Source organism: Saccopteryx leptura, chromosome 10, assembly GCF_036850995.1.
Source record: "Saccopteryx leptura isolate mSacLep1 chromosome 10, mSacLep1_pri_phased_curated, whole genome shotgun sequence".
NCBI classification, from domain to species: Eukaryota; Metazoa; Chordata; class Mammalia; order Chiroptera; family Emballonuridae; genus Saccopteryx; species Saccopteryx leptura.
This window is the reverse complement of record NC_089512.1, coordinates 35,606,357-35,623,970: the sequence shown is the minus strand read 5'-3', so window position 1 is coordinate 35,623,970 and position 17,614 is coordinate 35,606,357. Positions and strand designations below refer to the sequence as shown.

At 43.3% G+C, this 17,614-nt stretch overlaps 1 protein-coding gene and 1 pseudogene across 5 annotated transcripts in view; one reads left to right on the top strand and one right to left on the bottom strand.

The window, feature by feature from the left end:
- Nucleotides 1-17,614, top strand: part of CPNE4 (copine 4) — a 518,608-nt gene that overhangs the window by 331,945 nt on the left and 169,049 nt on the right. For all 5 annotated transcript variants that reach the window (XM_066350415.1, XM_066350417.1, XM_066350418.1 and 2 more), the window contains exon 3: nucleotides 7,339-7,518. In XM_066350415.1, coding sequence (XP_066206512.1) covers nucleotides 7,339-7,518 — 180 coding nt within the window. The remainder of the gene's footprint in view (nucleotides 1-7,338; nucleotides 7,519-17,614) is intronic.
- LOC136382636 (small nucleolar RNA U3) lies at nucleotides 12,991-13,184 on the bottom strand (annotated as a pseudogene).

Here is a 17,614-nt window from a genome sequence, read left to right as displayed (position 1 = left end):
AGCCTGTGGCATGTACTGGGTCCACCCCAGGCTGAGAAGAAGCTCAGTTGTCTCTACCCATCTGTCTTCTGCTACTGAGATAGAATCTCATGATAATAAGAATTTGTGATAACTTGGGTTTGGCTTCAGATAGAAACTGAATTCCTAAATAAGGAGACAGCGAAGAGAAGCTGCTCAAGAGAAGCAACAGGGAATAATAGAGGAAGAGGCCATGGAAACAGCAAAATATTGAACACGTTCAGGGGCTTAGCATCTGTTCATTCCGTTAATGAATAAATACTGAACAAAGTTGTCCTCGGCACTTTGCTGGGTGTGGACTACAGTAAGGCAGCTTGTCCCCCTGCTGTTTTAACTTCTTTGCTCTTAGAGAAAGTAAAACATGCCTATTTTCTTAACACTTTAGTGCAAACTTTTTCAAGTGTGTTCTGTTTAGATATTAATATATGTATTTTATGAAGGGAAAGGAGACTTTATAATTTTATTAACCAGAGTCACCCCAATAAATTCAGTAAAAAATAAAATAGTGTTATATTGAGTTGTATGCTTGAAACATGTATAGGTAGGTGAACTATGTCAACCTGATAAATTAAAAAATAAACTTTAAAAAAAGGGCCTTGGCCAGTTGGCTCAGTAGTAGAGTGTTAGCCCAGTGTATGGATGTCTTGGGTTCAATTCCCATTCAGGGCACACAGGAGAAGTGTCTATCTGCTTCTCTACGCCCTCCCTTCTCTCTCCCTATCTCTCTCTTCCCCTCCTGCAGCCATGGTTCAGTAAGAATGAGTTGACCCCAGGTGCAGAGGATGGTTCCATGGCCTTGCCTCAGGCACTAAAATAGCTCAGTTGTCAAGCAATGGAGCAACAGTCCCAGATGGGCAGAGCATCACCTGGTAGGGGGCTTGCTGGGTGGATCCCGGTTGGGCACATGCGAGAGTCTGTCTCTTTGCCTCCCCCATTCTCACTTAAGAAAAATTAAAAAAAAATAAAAATAAAAAAATAAAAGAAAAAATGTTTGGAAAATTTTAGAAAAGTGAACCCATTTCTCTGCTGCAGAACTCCTCAAGAGCCTTTAGCATATATTCTGCATGCAGCTTTCTAAAAAAAGAGGATTGTGAGCAGGACTTCCAACACTCATGGCCTGCAGGGCACTTTACACTGGCTGCTTCCGGAGTGTATTGTAGAGAGTGCTTCAGGAAAGCAGCTTGCAAGTTGTTCCTCATCCCACTCAGGGGCCTGCAGGCATGTCTGACTGTGCTCTGCTCTGCCTGTTAGCCAGCCATCCCAGGCCGGCTTGCGTGGAGTTCCTCTCTGACTGATTTTCTAGTAGAGAGGCACCTGGACTCACCCATTAGCTAAGAGCCCTTTTCCTGGCCTGGCCTATTTGCATACTGTTGCCCCCTTCAATGGGTTTGATTTTTAAACTGTTTTTCAGATGCAGTAGGGGATTAGCCCTCATTGACAAAGCCATATACATAAAGGCTCAATGTGTCCATGTGTGTGTTTGTGTTAAACCTTGATGCTGAAGTTGCTGGGTCCTGGATCCTGTGAGCATCTGTGTAGCTGTGTAGGAAGTCACGGAATAAGTAGTGTGATGTAGTGAGACCAGGAGTCACTGCACCAGGAGTCAGAGAACCTAGCTGGCTTCACATCTCATTGCCAGTTTGTAGTTTTAGAAACTTGAAAATTAAAATATTTTAAATTTATTTTTTAATTACAGTTGAGATACAGTGTTATATTAGTTTCAGGTATGCAATAGGGTGTTAGACAGTTATATTCCTTGGTCAGCCTGGTAAGTCTAGTAGCCATCTGACAGCATACATAGTTATTACGATATTATTGATTATATTCTCTGTATTGTACTTGACATGCCCATGACTATTTGTATAACTGCAAATCTGTACTTCTTAATCCCTTTTATCTTTTTCACCCATTCCCTGGCCCCCCTTTGATGGCCATCAGTTTGTTCTCTGTATCTATACATTTATTTCTGTTTTGTTTGTTCACTTATTTTATTCATTAAATTTCACATATAAGTGAAGTCATATGGTATTTGTCTTTCTCTAAATGACTTGTTCTGTTAACATAATATCCTCTAGGTTTATCCATGATGTCTGTGGACCTCCATTTCCTCTGCTAAAAGTTGCATCACTAGGGTAGAAAAGGAATGACATACATGTGACCCCTGAGCCACCTTGAGCCCCTCCTACACCCATTGCATACAAAAGTCACCTCAGGTACATTTGCAACACCACGTTCCCACAAATTACTACACTGAGAGGCAAGATGAAACTACTGCCATTCCCAGATTGGATGAGCTCTCAGAATCTAAGATCTGAGTGATGCCATCAGCCACATACACGGCATGGGAAGAGCACCGTGTCCAGGAGAGGTGAGCGCCCCCTGGTCAATGGGGGAGTGCTGTGGGAAAGAGCAGAGGACGTGAAGCTGCTCTGCCCCTCCCTGTCCAATGGCATTTGGAGAAGCTCCACTTGGATCCTATGACTAACTCACAATTGGACAATTGAGAATTGACTTATAAACTGAAGGAATGTTGGTTATTCTAAAGGAGTTGAGGACAGGGAGAGGCTGGAACCTAGGGGGCTGAGCCCAAGCTATGGAACAACCCCTACTGCTTCACGCCTGCACGTGGACACAGGCATGGAGGACGCAGATATGTGGAGGGTGAATGCAGACTCGCGAGTCCACCTTCTCAGTCTGCTGGTGGTGAGAGGGTGGGACTCGGGACTGTGTGCAGCATCCTGCAGACAAGTTTCTTTTCACTATTTCAAATATCAATAAGAAAATAAGGCTTCTCAGTCTTGAACAACCTTTTCTGAAAAAGGTCTCCACAGCTGTGACAGAGAGATGAGATGGGGAGACTTCCTGTTAATAACCAATATCTGAGTGACGTGCAAATAGCTGTGCACTTGTGTTGGATTGGACTCCAAGCTCTGCATAAGGAGGATCTGACAGTAGCTGCACCTTGCAGCCACTTGCAACCTAGCACCTTCCCACTGTCATCCTCCAGGCTCTGCCTGCTTATAGCAGGCAGGTGTGAGTTTTGTGAGGCTCTTTCTGATTGCTTCCTACTTATGTGTGAGTTTATAGCTGGATTGGGGGTGGGTGGGATAGAAGACAGTTGATTTGGAACTTAAAAACACCATTTATCTCCCATTGTGGCTGGGAATGCACAAAGGTTTGAAACAGCTTTAAAATAAGCATTTAGTATTGAGGGTCTCTCTTCTATCATCATTCTTTTCTTTTTCTTTTGAATATGTTTATTTTATTGATTTTAGAGGGAGAGGGAGAGAGGGAGAAGGAGAGAGAGACAGACAGAGAAAGAGAGAGAGAGAGAGAGAGAGAGAGAGAGAGAGAGGAACATTGATCTGTTCCTATATGTGCCCTGACCAGGAATCGAACCAGCAACCTCTGTGCTTCGGGACAATGCTCTACCAAATGAGCTATTCAGCCAAGGCACCACTCTCCTTCTTTTCCTGAGCTGGTAGGAGTTTTACTGGCTCTGGGATTGTCTTTGGAAATTACCTACCTTGGTAAGGTAAATGTGCATTGCTTAATTTTTTCCAACTAGTCATTTTCCTAAAAAAACCCAAAAAAACCAAAATCCCATGTCATTCAGTGTTGCCTGCTGTTAGCGTGTCTTGGGTGGCTTGTCTGAGCTGTGTGGCTTGATGTCAACATGAACCTCTGTGGTATCATCATTTGAAAATCAAGAGGTGAGAGGAAAAGCAGAGGGATGGTGCAGATCAGCCATTTGTAACATTTTGGGGTTAAAGCAGAGGAAAAATAGACTAGAATTGGATGGAATCTAAAGTCACCTTTGACTCTAGTCTTCCATCCACAAGGAGAGAAGTTTTGAGTGTTTTGAGGATTTCAAATCCACTTATAAGTTATTTCTTGGGAATCATTTTTTAAATTCTCTATCAAAAGATACTCAATGAATATAATTAAATTTTTTATTGTATAGCTCATTATTCTACATGTTTGAACCAGATGTTGTAAAGATGCCTTTAGGGGCCAGGCAGGGAAATTTATTGAGAGAGAAGAGCTTGGAAACCAGAGAATGTGTGCACCTTCGGAATGGACCAGTTACTAGTCGTTGCCATGACCAACAACTGAATGTGGCCTGAGGTTGCTAGATATTCTGATTTATTCCGGAGTGGGGGGACAATAGAAATAGCCCTTCTTTTATGCTGGTAAATTAAGGGGAACATACTAATAAGTGAGACAAACAAAATACCTGCAAGTCAGCTTGACTTACAGACTACCAGTATGTGACCTCTGATTTATACTATTATTTAACCATGATCTCTTAACAACTGAAAAATAGTATGCCCCATACAGTAAACCCTTGTACCTGTACAATCAGCCAATGATATACTCAGTTCTGTCCCCCAGAATAAACAATCTATATGAGGATATAAAAGTTAGCTCAAAGAGAAGCTGAGCCTTTGGGGATAGCTGAACTAGGCAGATAACAATTGGGCTGAACAATAGCTTTTGTAACATGCTGATCAGCGGTAGGCTGGGCTTTGGTTTTCTGTCTGTTGGATGAGGACATATCAGAACCATATTTTCATTTTCCCTGGACAGCACTCTCGCACGAGGACCACAAGGAGCGTCATGGGCCAGGGACAAATCACTGAACTCAAGAATGTCAAATAGCCCTGGCTGGTTGGCTCAGTGGTAGAGCGTCGGCCTGGCGTGCAGGAGTCCCGGGTTTGATTCCCGGCCAGGGCACACAGGAGAGGCGCCCATCTGCTTCTCCACCCCTCCCCCTCTCCTTCCTCTCTGTCTCTCTCTTCCCCTCCCACAGCCAAGGCTCCATTGGAGCAAAAGATGGCCTGGGTGCTGGGGATGGCTCCTTGGCCTCTGCCCCAGGCTCTAGAATGGCTCTGGTCGTGACAGAGTGACACCCTGGATGGGCAGAGCATCGCCCCCTGGTGGGCGTGCCAGGTGGATCCTGGTCGGGCGCATGTGGGAGTCTGTCTGACTGCCTCCCCATTTCCAGCTTCAGAAAAATACAAAAAAAAAAAAAAAGAATGTCAAAAAAAACCAGACTCATAAATATAGAGAACAGATGGACAGCTGTCAGAGGAGAGGAAAGTTTGGGAGGAGTGAGGGCCTTGTAAAGGGATTAAGGGGGGGAAAAAACCTTGTAGATACAACAGTACAGTGATTACCAGAGGGAAAGGGTAGTGAAGGCAGGTAGAAGAGGATAAAAGGGGATAAATGGTGATGGAAAAAGACTTGACCTTGGATGGTGAACACACAGTATAATATACAGATGATGTATTATAGAGTTGTACACTTGAAACCTATATAATTTTATTAACCAATGTCCCCAATAAATTCAATAAAAATTAAAAAATAAAAATAAATCTAATATGGAGGAAAAGACAAGCATGCAGAATCTGATTAAAGGAACATAGGAACAATAAAGGGGAGAAAAACTTTTTAAAAAATGTCGGAGAGATTGCGGCAGGTATCGAATTGTCTTTGCTGGAAAACAGATACACGCATGATCTGGTCAAAGACTGCTTTCCCTGCATTTTCTTGAGAGGCTATTTCCCTCCACTCTAAAGAAAGTGGAGGAAATGGTTTTCCCACTTTGTGCTAATGAATGGCATTTGTGAAGTGTTCAATAGACATGTTTCTATTTGAAAACCAGCAGTACACGTAGACTCCAGTTGATTTGTAAAGTATAGAGTGATAGGTAGCTCCATTTGGGAGATACTATACAGTCTTCGGTTATCTGTAACTTGGTCCTTTAAGACTTCCCAGACTCTGGCAGGTTGGCTCAGTGGTAGAGTGTGAGCCCAGCATGTGGCTGTCCTAGGTTCAATTCCTGGTCAGGGCACATAGGAGAGGTGACCATGTGCTTCTCCACTTCTCCCCTTCTCTCTCACTCTCTTCTCCGTCCACAGCCATGGATCAATTGGTTCAAGTGCATTGGTTCCAGGCGCTGAGGATGGCTCCATGGAGCTTCTACCTCAGGTGCTAAAAATAGTTCGGTTGAGAGCATGGGCCCAGCTGGGCAGAGCATAAGCCCCAAACAAAGGTTACTGATTGGATCCTGGTTGGGGCGCATGCAAGAGTCTGTCTCTCTGTCTCCTCTCCTCTCACTTGGAAAAGAAAAAGAAAGAAAAAGAGACTTCCTAGAATATAGACAGTATTGTTACATGTGATAGACATAGAGGGTAAGAATCGTAGTGGTAAGGGTACCAGCAGAAAACAAATGGCATATCCAGAGACTTTCACCTAAAGAGTGAAACTCCTTACAGAGGGAACTCTTTTCAAGGGCATGGGCACAGATAAAGAAGCCAGCAAAGGATGATGAGGCATCTCAGACATCAGGGATAACAACAGCAGGAAGCCATTGCCACCTGTGGTCTGAAGAGAGGCAGATGGGGACTGTGCTACCAGATGCCAGCGCAAGTCCACTTTGTGGATGGGAGTCTGCTAGCAGACTGTGTGTGCAGAGCCACGGAGCCACTGCCTGCACCCCTCTGTCTTCCACTCTCTGATTTCCTGCCACGTCTCTCCCTTGGCTGACTCCAATCAGGACCTAGAAGGGCAAGGGAGTCCAGGAAATTCAATCCAAAGAGATCAGCCTCCAGGGGCACAGAGTAGGGTGGAGAGTTCAGGATCTGGGAGAGAGGAGCAATGGAGAGTTATTGTCACAGAAGGCAAGCGGTGTCATGGCTCAGGGAATGTTAGAGCAGGAAGGGACCTTTCATCCTCCAGTCCTCGTTTTATTGATAAGAAAACTGAAGCCCAGAGAATTTAAATGACTGAGTAAACGTGATCATCTCAAAGTAAGGCATACTTAAAACCAAAGGCAATTATCTTCATATCCATTCTCCTGGCCTTTTCACTTTACTATGCTGGGAGTTACAGAATTCATATAGAGTCAGATCGGTTAAATGGACACCTACACAGTCGTTTATCATTACTGGGCCCATCAGACATCACTAAGCTGTTATCTCCGTCTTTACTCCTAAGCCCAGATGCCCTGTTCAGACTCTCTATCATCCTAAGGCTCGAGGCAGTCACTAATAATCAATCTATCTTGCTGCCTAACAACACTAAATCTGTACATACAAAGCTTCAGATGATTCTAATAAGAATTTCCTCCTTGAAATACGACTCATTCCCTGAGGGTACTTCCTTGAAGACTTAGGAACTACTTACCCTGGTGACTCGATTGAGGGCATTTATAATTTGCAAGAAGGGGAACGAACACCATAAAATGAATGTGCCTAAAGGTTAATAGTAAAAAGCCTAACCCCTGGTGGGCTTTCTCTTTCTCTCTTCTTGCAGGTTGACAGAACAGAGGTGATTCGCACCTGCATAAACCCAGTGTATTCAAAACTGTTTACTGTGGACTTTTACTTTGAAGAGGTGCAGCGCCTGCGGTTTGAGGTCCATGACATCAGCAGCAGCCACAACGGGCTGAAGGAGGCCGACTTCCTTGGTGGCATGGAATGCACGCTTGGCCAGGTGGGTCACCAGATGTCCCTTCCTCTTTTTTGCCTTCTTAGGGCCTTTATTCTTCCCATTTTTTCTCTCCTCTCATTCAGTCCATGCTTCCTTTCCCTTGATTTTATTTACTTTTACATGTAGCATTTGATGACTTCCCACACACTGTCAGATCCATTATATTTATGTAGGGATGATGCTGTGGATATGTGAAAACTGGCTTATTTTGCTGTTTTTTTTCTTCTGAATTCCTTCATTTATTTAACAACTATTTTTTGATGCTGACATGTTAAGCTCAGGTGTGTAAGGAGAACCCAGAACAGGTTGCCAGTTGGTGGCTGAGCATGTGGACCTGGCGATGACACCGATTTGGGAGCTAACTCCCTATGGATTGGTAGCATGTCACTGGTCGCATGGAAGTGGGTGAGAGCCCTCAAAGAGACTTTTTTATTTTTACTTTTGGAGGGAAATTTAATGAACATGCCACCTATGAACAAATCATACGGGATTTTTTAACAAAATCATTGAGTATGTAAGAACATCTCATCTTTCACATAGAAGTGTGAACTTGCTATTGTCTTAAAATCAAAAACTTCTGTTGAGGTTCTGTAGAGTAATATACCAGATGCACGTATTTGTGAGGAAATCTTGGGAAGGGAAGGCAGTACTCTTTTACCCTCCAGAGTTTCACAGATGGTGAGATTGGGCATGAATGGAAGTTTTTCCTCATTTTTTTTTAAGTTGTGCTTCTCTCTAAGGTGATCAAGCAAAAAGAAAAACCATCAACAGTTCCTTCTTTATAACTCCTAGTACTACTTAGTTAGACTGAGAATGGCTGGGTGTGAGAGCTGATGGGCATCCCTAGGAATGGTGTGGTTGGGTCTGAAACCCTGTTCCATGATGCGCAAGTGTACAGCCATGGAGCCTGATGTTCTAGCATCAAATCCCAGCTCAGTTGCTCTCAAGCTGTATGTCCAGAGGCTAATTCCCATAGCTATTTAAGCCTCAGTTCCCCCATTTATAAAATGGAGATAAGGGTAATGCTGACCTCAAGAAATATTGTGAGGGTCAAGAAAATACACATAGGTGCTTAGTAGAGTCCCTGGCACAGAGAGGGCACTCAGGATAGGGAAGCCGTCATTAAGGTGGTAAGCCTCAAGGCAATGGTGGGAAGAATTGACACTTGTAGGGACCCACATTGTTTCAAAAGTGAAGGTGGCAGTAAAAGGCATGAAAATGTTATGACAGAACACCCGTGTCCTGGACAGTTAGTCAAACTGTGCTTATTATTCTACCTCGAGCTTGTTCAGTCCTTTATTTAGTCAGAGGATTCAGTGTACATATGTGTGTGTGTGAGAGTGTAGTAGTTACACTTCTCAGACTATTTTTTTTATAGTAAAAATGGTTTCAAATCAGGAGAAAGTGTTTCAATTCCTATCTTGTCACAACTGATGCTGAAAAGGAGAGATAAACTGACTTCCCAAAACCCATGGGGACAGTCACACAAAGCCTGTTTCCTCAAAGATGTCTATAGGCACTTGCTCTGTCCATCTGAGTTTGTCACATTCTCACTCCTCCATGTGGAACAGCAGGACTCATGGCTTTTAAGCAAACAGAATAGCAGTCCTCAGCATGCTAGAAACTGCATTGGCCATGAAGTTGGTACAAGCATAGCAAGTGATTTAGCACTGAGCAATTATGCCAGATGAAGGTTCACATCCTCCAAGAGGACTCAAGGCAGAACTGTGTGTTCTTGGCAGATGGATGAGGGGGGTAAATCCCAGAGATGCAGAGTGTGTGAAAAGCTATGTAATCCTTCGAGGTGAGCTTGGAAACCATCCTTGGATTTCTGTTGGCCAAAAGAAGACCAGGAGCTAAGCCCTTCTCCTGCTGTACCCAGCAGAGGGCACGTGAAGGAGAGACATGACCCCTCACTATCTAGAACAGCAATCTGCCCTTCTCTAATACAATGTCTTTGTCTTTTTTTTTTCTTTCATGCTAATAAAGTGCTTCATTCATCCCAATATTTTTCCACTCCTTCATGTACCAATATAGTGGACAATGAGTCAGAAATAATACAATAATAAATATAGCAGCTAACTTTCTATAGACCCTTTTATTTACCAGCCACTGGGGTAGGCACTCACTATTATAGCTCACTCTGTTTAATCAGCACAACAGCCTTCGGAGGTACTCTTGAGAAAACTGAGACTAGGTAACTTATTCAATTATGTCCCATAACTAGTAAGTGGTGGAGCTGGAACTTGAATGCAGATGTGTTTGACTGTTAAGCCCCCTTATAATCATTTCCATTTATTCTTATAGCTCGTTGCTAACTAGTATAAATTATGAGGTTGCATCTGTTAATGCAAATTCAGGTTGGAGTTGACCTTGCTAAGGTTTTTGTTTGTTTGTCTTACACAAAGCTGATAGAAGTAACATAGGAATCCTCATGCAAAAAAGAAAATACCCTTGATTATCTTTCCTCACAGTTTGCATACTGAATTTACTTTAAATATAACCTGATTTCTTCAATAGTATCAATGTGTCAACCTCCCAAAACCAGTATCTTAAAATGAAGTGCCCAGAATGTACCCCCTCCTGGCCTTTCACCCTCAGCCATGTCCAGGACACCCAATACTCAAATTCAGTGGTTGCCCCTGGGTTTCATCACTGCTTTTCTTAGAGGCATTTCCGCTTCTCCTTGGCTTGGAAGACACGGCTGTGCAAAGTCCTCCTTTCTTCATTGCCATGGGGCTCTTCTTCAGTGTGTTTCTTCCCCCCCAAAGTTCAGGGAACATCAGTTAAAAGAACCAAGAATGTCCTGCCTTATGTTCTCATAAGTGGGACAGGGAAATCTGTGGCCCATTGAAGGCATCTTAGACTTGGTGGGGCTCTGCCCTCACTCCTGAGAGGGGAAGACCATGTGCAGTCTTCCTTCAGAGAAGCTGTCCTCTCTTTGAACTGCATCAGAATTACTATATTTCCCCATGTATAAGACGCACCTTAATTTTGGGGCTCAAAATTTGAAAAAAAAATGTATTACGTAAAGTTATTGAACTTAAGTGTTATTCATCATAAAATTTATACAACTCCTCATCCATGCGAAAAAGTGGGAAATGCAAGTAAAAAAAATCTACAACCACTGTATAAGACACACCCAGTTTTTAGACCCCACAATTTTTGGAAAAGGGTGTATCTTATACATGGGGAAATAAAGTACCTAGATATTTATTAAAACACAGAATGTTGAGCCCTACTCCTAGAGTTCTTTATTTAGAGGATTTAGCAGGGGAACCAATATTGGTATTTCCGAGTGATGAGGATGCTTCTGGTTGGGGGCCACATTTTGAGAACCATGACCCCAGAGTCTTGGGAACAGGAATACTAATAGGTATTAGACACTGTTATCAGTTTTCATTGTGAAAGAACTAATATTTGGGCCCACTGTCTGGAGAAATTAAAGAGGACAAAGAAAACATCTGGAGAGCAGAAAAAAAAAATGTTTTATAAAGTTTATAGTCCCACAAAGGACTGTGTACATGGCTTTGAGTTTATATTCTTGGTGAAGATTTTGATTTCCACAGTTTCTTCTCCTATTCAGTAAATGTAATTGAATGGACTGTTATCTAGACTGTTGGCTCCTTTCCTGATACGGGTGAGTGTTAGGGTTACATTAGCAACAATGGCCCCTGGAAGGGTTGGCGTACCACAAGCGGTCAATGAAATGGAAATTTGGTCTCAGATTGGGACGGACCCAGCTGGAGGACACTGAGATTAGACAGTACGGAGTGTTATCTAGGCTCACTGTAATGCCCACAGTGAGATGCCACAGTTTGGTGTTTTGTTGCACAACATCTAATATATTCATGGCATAAAATCGATGTCCCGTGGAAGTCAAATTTACACATTACAGCTCGCAACTCATCTACTTTCTGCCTCTTACATGAAAAGCTTTTTCTCACTTTGCAGAATTACTGTAAGCAGAAGCTACATGAGTGATGGATGATGTCACAAGTAGGGACCATCATCTCAACTGCCATGAACCGGCTGAGAAGCCCTGGGAAGTCGTGCTGCTTCCCATGCTGCCTGCCTGTCCCATCCACTGGCTGGTGGGATTCATGTAGAGTGAATGTGAGTGAGCAAGCCCTGAGTCCTCCGAGGAGAACATAATTAGTTCTTGCCTTTTTCTCTGCTCTCTTTGTCAGAAAAGTAATCTTCTTAAATTCCTAGGAAAATCCCTCCACTTTCTCTGGAGTCCCCCCTTTGTGCCTTTAAATCTCCTTTATGATGTCCTGGACTGGCATCATGAGCCCTCAAATCCTGGATCTGCCACCGATTCCCTATGTGATCTTAAGCAGTTTGCTTAATCTCTCTGACATAGTGATCTCATTTATAAAGGGAAGGTTTTGTTTTGATTCATCTCCAAGTTCTTACCAGTTCAGTAGTCGATGATTCTCATTCGTCTCTTTCCTCCCCACTTGTCTTTGAAAGCAAACCTCTTTCCTGCATTCTCATCCCATTTTAGGGCACTCTTGGTTCCCACCCCTGCTCATCTATGACTTAACATGTCACTGAGCCACAGACTGGTTCTCCTCCCCAAGCACCCAGGCTAGGAAAGCAGCTCCTTGTGTCTACTTAACCTCAAAGGTAGTTTTTAAAAGATATATTTTGTAGCAATTAAATTGGGCATATTTTTCACAGGCCCTGTTCCATCTACATTCACAGTAATATGCGGTCTCGCCTAACTCCATATGATTGTCTACAGGGAAGAAGGGCAAGCGCGCTGGACCTGGATGAGAATTTGCAGGGACTGACGTGTCATTACTGAAAAACAACCCTTAGTGTCCGTTGTAGTCCCAACCCTTTAAGCCAGGCTTGGCCGCCAGCTCGCCCCACCAATGTGACCTGGTGCCTACCTATTCCACCCATACAAGAAGCCACATATGCCATCTGGCTTTGAAGGCAGCTAGCCCCCCAGGGCCTCTACCACAGCTTCTACTTTGCTTGTTCCAATCCTGTTCACCCCCTCAGAACGACTAACTGGAAAAATCCAATCTGAACCCTGTCTCCGTGGTGCTTACGCATGCCCTCCCCATTATTCAGCCCTCACCTTTCCCCAGCCAACATTGTCTTGCTATACCTTCTCAATGATCAGCATTCCCGAGTGCCTTCTAGAAAAATAACTTATACTTGTCTTAGCCCTGAAGCATTAGACACTAGAACACCATGAACTGAATTATCAGTATGCCAGAATGACCAGTTTGCCAGAATCAGATAGCCAAAAAGTTAATTCACCAAATAATACAGTAATCCCAAATTAATTCTCTACCAAATATTTTTACTTACCAAAAATGTATTTTGAACTTTTATAAAGAGTATTGTGATTATTTTAAAACTTCCCAAAATTTCTTTTTTTTTAAATCAATTTAGGCTACTTATGAAATCTAGTTGCTGATTATCATAAACATTTCTGAATATCCAGTGTATCCGTAAGAAGACTAAACTCTTCTTTTCTCCCAAAGGAGGGGAGAAAGATATGGTGCTAGCTCTTACAGTCCCCGTTTCTTCACATACCAAAGGACTAGGAGGACATATTTCTACTATAAATATTAGTTAAAACATCATAATAAAGCCTGCCTGCTGATGTTAGAAACTATAGAAATGATCCCTGAAAGTATAGTCTTGCCTGCTGATGTTAGAGAACTCATATTCAGGTAGAGGACCATGGCACTTAAGTATTGGAAGAACTTTAAAACACGCAAAAAATTCTAATTTGGGGATTTGCGGGCAATGCAGTGGGGCCAGGTGTCTGCTGAGGCTGTGCTCTCCCCTAGGTGTTTGAGAGAGCATTTTACAGACTGCAGGCGAAGCCTTAGCCCCCACTGCACCGCCCCAGGGAGAAGGCTTTGCTGGGGTAATCCGATGCTGATTTTGTATAATACTATTTTTGATTACAGAAGAGACCCAGGAGGGTTTGGAGCACTAATAAAGAATAAATTAAGGAAGCATCCTTGAGACTGCAAGGAGATTATGACCCACCCACACACACAAAGCCTAGAATTATGCTAGAATCAAGTCTAATTTGGAAAAGAGACTTTTTTTATTAATTTGGTTCAGGGGAGAAAGAACAGTAACTGCGTGGGTGACAGAATCACTCCCAGGAGACTTGGTTTCAGATTTAAGGACAAAATGAGGCCAGGTGTGAATTTATTAACTTTGTTTTAGACAGAGTATGAGCCTTTGGGGCTCCTCTGTGCACCTGGGCAGGCCAAGTGAGACCCCTAGTGACCTGGTTACTGTGCTTCGCCCACTCTGTTTACCAGGAGCCGGAGCTCTGCACACATCCCCAAGCTGGCTATCAGAAGCAAAGGAGCAGAAATTCTTCAAACCTCTGCGTCTCCAGTGAAATTCAAACCAGGCAAACTACTATTACAGACAGTTTGCTGTGGAGTTTCAGTGGAACCAGAAAAGCTTGAGTCCTAGCTAGGTAGTTCAGTTGGTTAGAGCATCGTCCTGGTACACCAAGGTTGCTGGTTCTATTCCCGGTCAGGACACATGCAAGAATCAATAGATAAATGCATAAATAAGTGGAACAACGGATCAGTGTTTCTCTCTCGTGCGCGCGCTTCCTTCCTCTCTCTCTCTAAAAATAAGAAATAAATAAATTAGAAAAGAAAAGGCTTGCATTGCTGAAGGAGAGAAAAGCAATGCTGAGCTTAGCCAGGCTGGTGCAGGGCTAGATCTTTGCTGCTCTTGTCCTCTGTTTATTCTAAGGAAGGAATTGCAGCCTTCCATGTCAATTAGCCTGGTAACAATAGGGTAACCTAGGACTTTGTTTGCCCTGGTCATTCCAGTTTGTAACTCTAGTCATGGTTTAATTATTAAACACCGTCCCTTTCATTTTCAAAACTGTCCCAACTAAAACAATATATTTTATGGTTCTTTCATGATAATAAGTCCTTTTCATAGCTAACATTTACTAATAGCTGATCATGTGCTGGGCATTGGTGAGCTCAGTACTATCGATGTTATAATCATCATCATCCATAGCCCAAGATGATACATTTCCTTAAGCGACAGAGCTACAATGCCATGATAGGTATTTGGATTCAAATTCAGAGTGCTAAGCTATTCCTACCTCACTACTATACTGTATTACTGTTGGGCTTCCATTTCTTATACTTAATAAGAGAAGGGTACATATCCCTCCACAGATCTCCCAAATCTTCCCACTGATTTTCTCAAAAGTGGTCAGTTGAAGGGAAGAAGACTGATATTTGGGGGACTTGCTGTATCCCAGGTGTCATGTTAAGTGAAGCCAATATCGTCTGCACTTAATAGGTCAAGAACTAGGCTTTGACAGCTCAACTAATTCATCCGACATCATGCTGACAGAAAGTTGTAGAGCTAAAATTTAAACCTAAGTTGATGTGATTTCAATAGTGGCCTCCCCATTATACTACATTGCCTACCACACTGCGTTCAATTTCTACAACCCTTTGCAGATTGGCAAAAGCGGAGTAGCAATTCTGCCTAAATGCTGTCACTGTAAAACTGCTCACAGAGGTCAAAGCAGAAGCAGCCTTTTCCATAAGTTGATAAATTGACTCCGATATCTAAAAAATCTCTTTCTGCCAGCTCCAGAAGACATGTGACATCCATTTGCAAATAGATACCCCACTTGTGAGTTTATCTGAAATACGCCCAACCTCATTCTTCCCTTGGCAGAGACCTATGGCTCACAGAGCAGTTAAGGATAGCAATCAGATGGAAATAACTCATGAATTCATTCATCCATCCAGACATTCATTCATTCACTCATTCATTCATTCAATGAATAATGTATTTAATGGTAACAATAATAATGAAAAGCCAGTATACTGCTCACAAAAATTAGGGGATGTCTTAAAATGAATATGAAGCAATAAAATATCCCCTAATTTTTATGAGCCGAATTAGGGGATATTTCAAAATGAATATGAAGCTATAAAATATCCCCTAATTTCTGTGAGCAGTTCATGCCCTCTGACTTTTTAAGAATAAAACCGTAACAGTGGAATATTTGGGCATACATTTTATTTATTTGGAGGGCACACATCTGAAGGATTCTTAATGAAAATTACCACATATCCATGTAGAAACCTCATAGGAACTTCCACCACCCTGTACAGTACACAAAGGTACTCTTTTTCCTGCATCCTGTTATGCCTCCCCTTTTAATCTTGTTCCTGTTGAAGCCTCGATCAGCACACAGACCAGAAAGTGGACCTGCTCCAAATTGGGTTACCCACACTCCCCCTGGAGCCATCTCTATTCCCAGCCTGAGCAAGGAGGACCCAGATGGGTGTGATCCCCAGTTCCCTTGTTGTCCCAGAGGCTGGGCCCCCACAGGGTGTGTTCAGAGGCTGCAGACATAGTGAGGAGACATTGCTGTGGGTCTCAGCCTGAGAAGGTTGCCTCACTCTCAGACCCTGTCCTTTCTTTCCTCCATCCATCCCCCCATCAGCTCCTGCCCTTCTGTTTATCAAGCACGTGTTGGAGACTTCCAGATCAGGCCTCTTCTCAGAGCCCCAGACTCATGCATTCAACAGTACCTAGATACTAACTCCACCACGGTGACTCACAGACATCTCAAATTTAACAGCTCTAAACCAAGCTCACCATCTCTTCTTGTTGGCCCTTGCTCATCCCCCCCATCTGCTCCTCCTCCACTGTGCCCTGCTCAGTGAATGGCACCTGTGTCCAAACCTGGGAGCTTTCCCTCATGCCTCTCACTCTCCCCACCCAGAGCCCATCCATCAATCAACTGTGAAGCCCCATCAATTACCCACTCCTTCCCTCCCTTCTACTGCCAGGACCCCAGTCCATGCCAACCAATGACCATAGTTATCTGCGTGAGAGGATTCATTGGATGGGAGAGAAAAGAGGAGCAAAGAACATCTATCTGAATGTGCCTGATGCTAGGATTTTGTTAATACACATTATGCACATGATAAACCTGTGGAGTAGATAATATTATCACTATTTCACAGAAGAGGAAATGGAGGCTCAGAAAGGTTAATGGTTAACCTGCCTGGTGCCACACTAGAGTCAGCATTCTGAGCCTCATGGGTAATACCTTTTTTAAAAATAATTTTTTTTTTAATTTAGTGAGAGGACGGGAGGTGGAGACAGACTCCCTGCATGTGCCCTGACTGGGACTCACCTGCAAGCCCACTAGGAGGCGATGCTCTGTCCATCTGGGGATCTTGCTCCATTCAAGTGGAGCCATTTTTTAGCACCTGAGGCGGAGGCCATGGAGCCATCCTCAGCATCCCGGGCTAACTCGCTCCAATTGAGCTATGGCTACAGGAGAGGAGAAAGAAGAGAGAGAGAGAGAGAAAGAGAGTGGGGTGGGAGGCAAATGGGTGCTTCTCTTGTGTGCCCTGACCAGGAATTGAACCCAGGATATCCATACACTGGACACATCACTGAGCCAACCGACCAGGGCCTAAAATAATTTCTTTTATTTCTCAATTACAGTTGCTATTCAATATTATACTAGTATACAGCATAGTGGCTATCCATTTATATATAGTGTGTCCATAAAGTCATGGTGCACTTTTGACCGGTCACAGGAAAGCAACAAAAGATGATAGAAATGTGAAATCTGCACCAAATAAAAGGAAAACCCTCCCAGTTTCTGTAGGATGATGTGGCAGCTTGTGCGCATGAGCAAATGATGACATAACACTGTGTATACAACAGAGCAGCCCACGGCCATGCTGATCAAGATGTGGACGGTACAGAGGAAAGGTCAGTGTGTTCTGTGGCTCGCTAAATTAGAATCCGTGACCAAAGTGCAATGTGAATATCGGTGCATTTATAACAAAGCGCCACCACATAGGAATAACATTACTCGGTGGGATAAGCAGTTGAAGGAAACCGGCAGTTTGGTGGAGAAACCCCGTTCTGGTAGGCCATCAGTCAGTAATGAGTCTGTAGAGGCTATATGGGATAGCCACCTAAGGAGCCCTAAAAAATCTGTGCATGAGCCCACATCGAACTGCACTGAATAGATATGAAACTGGGAGAGTTTTCTTTTTATTTGATGCAGATTTCACATTTCTATTGT